At 40.5% G+C, this 6261-nt stretch overlaps 1 protein-coding gene across 1 annotated transcript; it reads right to left on the bottom strand.

The window, feature by feature from the left end:
- Nucleotides 1-4688: 4688 nt before the first annotated feature.
- LOC147620984 (pathogenesis-related thaumatin-like protein 3.5) lies at nucleotides 4689-5644 on the bottom strand. Its single transcript, XM_086825497.1, has 2 exons — nucleotides 5533-5644; nucleotides 4689-5437 (listed from the first exon to the last, which is right to left on the bottom strand). The coding sequence occupies exons 1-2, from the start codon at nucleotides 5582-5584 to the stop codon at nucleotides 4737-4739; spliced, it is 753 nt and encodes a 250-aa protein (XP_086681623.1). The 5' UTR covers nucleotides 5585-5644; the 3' UTR covers nucleotides 4689-4736.
- Between the last annotated feature and the right edge of the window lie 617 nt (nucleotides 5645-6261).

Raw genomic sequence — 6261 nt, 5'->3', positions numbered from 1 at the left:
CTTACTTTTATTGCAGCTTAATGAGAGTGAAGATGTGCGTGAGATCATTGGCTCTAATCGCTACGAACAACCTCCAATATCCAATGAAAATGAATATAGAGGTGTGGTAGATTTTTGGAGAAAGCGCAATTTAAATTGGTCACAGAAGATAATCTACACTGATAAGCTACCACTATCAGAGATTATACAAAAGTTTGTCAACAATCAAGAGGTATTAGCGAGACAATATGAAAACAAAAGAGAAGAGATAATAGAAATTATGGCAAAAGAACAAGTCAGTATTGCTAGCATGAGGGGACCACAAGTGATTTCTCTAGCTAGAAAATTGGGTTCTACCACAACACAATTGAAGGCAGCCAATGCAAGGGCTTTCATAAACAAGGTGTTAAATGAGTACAATCTTCTCCAACGGGATAGAAATAACTAAGGTACTACCTAACATAAATGATAATTATAACCAAATACATGATTTTATACAACAATTTTATATTCACAAATGAAGAAACTTAATTTATGATGGTTTCTTGTTGCTGATTTATTTCAAGGATATTGTTCCAAGGAGTATTCACTTAAAGAAGCCATTTGTCACAAGGATTGTATTTTTTTGGAGAAATTTTATTTTTTTGTAATCGTGAATTAACAAGAAATTTTGTCCTATTTTTAAAGTAGTGGCAAATGTATTACTCTTCAGATAATTTTATAAATGTTGGAGTGCACTCTACTATAAGGGGCCTCCTAATTTGAAAATGTATGGAAGCTTGATCTTTGTCTTATGATTTTAATTCCTACATATGTGGACTATGGTAGAGCTAGATCAATGCCTTCTAGCTCCACCTCATGGTAGTCTAGCTAGACTTCAAAGCATTCTAGCTCCACGACATGGTAGAGCTAGACTTGAAAGCGTTCTAGCTCTACCATATGGTAGAGCTAGATCAATGCATTCTAGCTCTTCCACATCACCACATGGTTGAGTTGGACTTCAAACCATTCTAGTTCTACCATGGGGTCTAGCTAAAATATTTTGATACAGCTCTACCACGTGCTAGAGCTAGACTTCAAATATTATTTCTAATTTTGCCATGGGATCGAGCTAGAATACTTTGATATAGCTCTATCACATGGTAGAACTAAATTTAAAAATATTCTAGCCCTACCACATGGTTGAGCTAGAACAGCACATTCTAGCTCAACCACGTGGTTGATCTAGATCAATGCATTCTAATTTCACCACATTCCGATACCTGCTAGCACATTTTGTTGCGTCTTTTTAGAATCAAATGGAAAGAGTCTTTGCATCTTGGGTCATTTTGTAATGTAACTAAAGTCAACATTTTGGAACAGTATATAGTTTAATGTTAGCATGCATAGTCACATTTGTTTTGTAATTGTTTAAAATCTATCTTTGCATAAGAGTAGTTGTAACATTTCTTCCCCCACATGCCACCTTTATCATTAAGCATGCTCATTGTTTTCCAGGTCATGTGATTGATTCTAATTGGCAGAGGTGACTTCTTCGTTCACAGAGCATTAGTACGTCACATGTCCAAGAAAATCCAGAGTGTACGAAGACAGTTGGTTCAGCGCCGTCTTGACCGTCTACGGGAAATTGATGCAAGGTTGCACTTTGTGCATCCCTCTGAGGGGGTTATCATACTGGCATGGTATTTGTCAGACCCAATATGCGTACCCCTATGCAAAGAGGATGATAGGAGGGCTATTATTCTAAATCTCAATGGTTTGTTGTACTATGTTGTCGAAACCCAATATGATGAGAAGGATCCTCCTTATAGCAACGAGTTGGTAAAATACCTAATTAACCAATATCGTTATGTCCTATGTCACAAGGATACACATGAGTTCTTAGATTGGTGTATTCAATTCTTTTATGTTTTTATTTGGTAATTGACACAGTATTTCCACAACAAAAGCCCAAGTTTGCAAGTGTTCTCTCACAAGAGCATTGTTCAAAAGCCACATGGGTTGTGCAGAATAGACAAGTTTTCTTTAAAAAGCTTGAGACCTTTTGGGGTCTCCATCCTTTGTACAACAAGAAAAATACATTGATAATTGATGATAGCTACTATAAGGTGTTTAAGAATGAGCGAGGTACCTGGTTAATAGTCCCAGAATTGTACCATCAACCTTCCAAGGAAAGGTATAGTTTTTTGACAGAAGATTTAAGAAATTGGTTGTTTTTATGGCTACAGAATGAAGATCAGCAAGAGTATACATGGGATAATGCCTTTAAAGAAAAACCTAACCAATTCTCAGATGATGTGATGAAGAAATGGCTTGAAGAAGAGAAATTGAAAGTAGAGAATAGGAAAAAGGCAGAGGTGTGGAAGCGACAGTAGGAGATTGATGCTGAGGCAGAGAGGCAAGAACAACTTGAAATTCAAAGAAAGCAACGAGAGGAGGCTGAAGCTGAGGCAGGCAGAGAGTGAAAATTAAGCAACGAGAGGAGGCTGAAGCAGAGAGGCAAGCAGAGAGTGAAAATTAAGCAAAGCAACAAGAGGAGGCATCATGAAAGTAATACACCACCATGAAGCTCATTTTGTTTGTCCGTAATATAATCAAATGTAGAGGATGCAAGTAATTTGGCCTTTTTTTTATGTAATAAAAGTCCATATATTGAAATATGATATTGTAATCATGCCTCTTACGGAGCATACTGTCAAATGTTTGCCTTTGCAAAGCATTGAACAAATTCTAGCACAAGCAATAAATTCATGTTCATTTACAATGTCTTATTATAATTGAGTCATAAATGGAGTGCATTCTTCTCTAAGGGGACTCCTTTTATCCTTTTATCTTTTGGTCAAACTTTGCAAATTATTATTTTTTTAGTAAAGTAGGTGAAGACTTTTAACTATCATTTTGACAAAGGGCATCCTACTGCAAGGAGACTCTTTCTATCTTTAATAATGTTAATTTGTAGTAGTTGTGTATATAAGGAAACTTTCACCATGTCAAATTATAAATTCTTGTTTATTTAGTCTTTGTTTATTACAAGAGAGTTGCAAATGGAGTTTTGCAACATGGAGAGCTTGCTCAAGGAAGTTGAAAATAGAGATTTCAGCATTATGAAGGCTATGGAGTCTTCATCATCGTCAAGGAGAAGCTGCCAAGAGAAGATATGCTGCTGATTATACCTCAAGAAGGTTGGTTTTGTGAAGTTTTGCCTCAAAGTTTTGTGTTTGAGCATGGAAGAATGCTCTATGAAGGGTTGCTATGTATGGGAATTGTGTATCCCATGAATCTTGTGGAGGTGCATGCTTGTCAAGATAATGGCAAGTGAGATGGTGAACTCAATGGAGTTCACATGTGTGTGCATCAAGAAGAGGATGTACTTGAGAGGATGTACTTGTGGATGTTTGCTCAATGAAAGAGAGCAAAGAAGGGGATGGAAACCTTGGAAGTTTCCACATATTTATGCACCTATGGTTTCATTTGAGAGACCATGTGAAGAAGCACCCTTAAAGTTTGTATGCAAGAAAAAGCATAGAGAGTGCAAGTTCATTTGGGAGCTTGCAAGGCCATGTTGATGGCTATGGGAGAAACCTCAATGAGAGAGGTTAGAAGAGGCAAAGAGATTGAAACAAGGAGATGCATGTTAGAGTTCAAATTGGGAGCTCTTGAAGGCCATTTGGATGGCTATGTGTGAACCTCATTGAAGAGGTAGAGGACGCAAAGTGACATAATAACAGAGAAGATGAAGTTGTTGTTCGTGACATGAGGTAGAGCTGGACCTCAAAGCTTTCTACCTCTACGATTCTAGCTCCACCACATGGTAGAGCTAGACCTCAAATGCAATTCTAGCTCCACCAAATTAGCCTTTTCAAATGTATAACGCCTTCTCGTGAACTAGCATGTAAGTGTCAATCATTTTAATACCATGTCTGGGCTCTTGCACTTGGACCCCCCAGCCAAGGTAATGCCCAGGTCCCAGCTAACGTTCGTACCCCTGACCATCTCGTAACCATCATCAATGGTCATAATAATGACCCCATCGACGTCTAAGCCAAGGTTCCAATAAAGACATATGCACCATGGCTACTCCTCATAATGGGGGCCTGACAAATGTGCATTATACATCAAAGTGAGATACATGGTGAGAGGTGGCCATTGAGTGTATATTAACACATTTACATAGATAGCCTAAATTTGTTTACTTTAAATGAATGCGGATCAGATTGACCACGTGCTTTATAACTTCATACAAATTTTTAACTTGCACATACTAGAAATATCTACATTTATGGAATTGCAACCACATCTATGAAATTTGAATCGCCTAGAGACATAGAGGCATCCTTATGAGTAAAATCATCAAGTTGAAAAAATGATTCTATAAACCCCATGCCAAAAGACAACTTGTGCCACCATGTTTTTACATCAACAAAGCACATTTTACAACTTTTAAGATCCATTACCTTGAAAATTACTAACTTGTATAGAATATTCCATTGCCATATCACGTGTTATGTTATTTTCTCAATAAGTGTATAGGATGTCATGGATGAAAAACGAGAACTTCAAGGGAGTGCGAAGCATTCACAAATAATATGCCTACGTAAGAATTTAAAAAAAACACATTAGCAGTGGTGGATTATTGCTGAACACATAATTATATATGCTAAAAAACGAGTTACTGCAAAAGCAATAATATATTTGGCAAAACCCAAAAGTGCCCCCTCAAAAAAGAAAGGTTTGAAGTGTGTCCTGTGTTTTAACAGTCAACGCGAGGAAGGGCAAAACGTGATCATGTACCCCTTCGCATCCTTACACGTGAAAGTGCTGCTAGCGTCGTCGTAGGCGTAGCTATAGGCGTTGGGGCACGCACGCTTGAAGATGCGGGAGTACGCGGTGGGCTTGCAGGTCTGCGGGCTGGCGAAGCTGCCCGTGCAGCAGTACTCCGGGGAGCCAATCGCCTCGCAAGCGCTCTTACACGCGACGATGTCGGCGCCGTGCTTGACTTGGAACTGAGGCGGGCAGATGGGGTTGAGATTCTGGGTACAGCCGGCTTCGGAGCAATTGCCGTTGCCCATCATGGGAAGGACCGCCATCTGCAGATTGTAACCATCCACGAGGCTGACGTCGTAAAAGTCTAGTCCGGCGTAGCCGGAGAGCGTGATTTCAAAGATGGTTACGGGCGCGCTGCCTCCCCGCCCATCGCACTGCAGGCCGCCCCCCTCGCAGTTGCCTGTTGCGCAAGAACCATTGCTCTGGCGGCCGCCTTCAAACACGCACCTGGTCCGGCCCCATAATCTGCCCGCCCACCCATTTGGAGCAGCGATCGTCTTCCTTGCTCCTACCCCCAGCTCGAATCCCCCCTCTCCGAGGGGTGCTTTCCCTGCGTTCGGCTGAGTAGCCGGCCATACCACTTGGTCGCAATTATTTATCAACGTGAACGAAACGGCAGAGACGTGCATGCTGCCTGTGCATGCAACCCACCAAACCCACATAAATATCAGTGTTTGGGAGCCCCTACAACAACATTACAAACGCAGCTAATCCATATTAAAAGGTTACCGGGATCAAGCGAGGCGAAGAGGAGGACAGCAGGGAGGAGGAGTAACGCCATGAATCAGAAGGACTCACCACAGGCGGTTCACCGCTCGGTTTTGAAGCGGCACTGCTTTGGTCCTACCTGCCAGATATAGGTGGCCGTGGCCGCTAGAGGCTCGTGAGTTTCCAACCTGCTTATCTTTCATGCTTTCCACGTCATTGATAACGTGGTTCGCTATTGGTCCCTCACTTTTTTCTTTTTTTTTTCAAATCAATAAAAAGGCTACGACGCGTGTCTTAATTTCCAAGAAGATCGGATGTGTTTTTTTTTTAAAAACACCAAGAGGAAAGGGAAGTTACATGAAATTCATCAGGGCTTGATTTAGGAAATCCATCTATGCTAGGGCTTGATTTAGGAAATCCATCTATGCTGGAGCAATTCAAGGCACGCATAGAAAGAAGAAGCCGCAAAGATTTCGTGAAAAGGGTCCTTAAACCCCCCTGATTTCGCATAAAATAAACAATGCAAGGAAATTGTAAGACTTAGGAGACATTCGAAATCATGTTGTCTCACCTAGGCTTGAGTGGCACTTGAGGTTTGACCATTTAAAATCTAACATCCCACCTGATAGCTACAAAACCAATTTCCAAGAAAATCACCATGCTCCATGCTCTTGTAGTTGTTAACTGGATGAGCTTTTTTGGAGTAGAAAATGCACGAAGAGGAAAGGGAAATTACAAGAAATTTGTGAG

Source organism: Cibotium barometz, chromosome 31 (genome assembly GCF_041138505.1).
Source record: "Cibotium barometz isolate CiBa-2024 chromosome 31, ASM4113850v1, whole genome shotgun sequence".
Classification (NCBI taxonomy): Eukaryota; Viridiplantae; Streptophyta; class Polypodiopsida; order Cyatheales; family Cibotiaceae; genus Cibotium; species Cibotium barometz.
The sequence above is the reverse complement of the archived record's forward strand: the minus strand, read 5'-3'. Positions and strand labels throughout refer to the sequence as shown.

Excerpts from the sequence above, each read along its gene's own strand:
- LOC147620984 (XM_086825497.1), bottom strand. The coding sequence starts at position 5,584 with ATGGCGTTACTCCTCCTCCCTGCTGTCCTCCTCTTCGCCTCGCTTGAT. Across the intron at positions 5,438-5,532 it reads CTTCGCCTCGCTTGATCCCG|GCAGCATGCACGTCTCTGCC; the intron begins GTAACCTTTTAA and ends TTGCATGCACAG.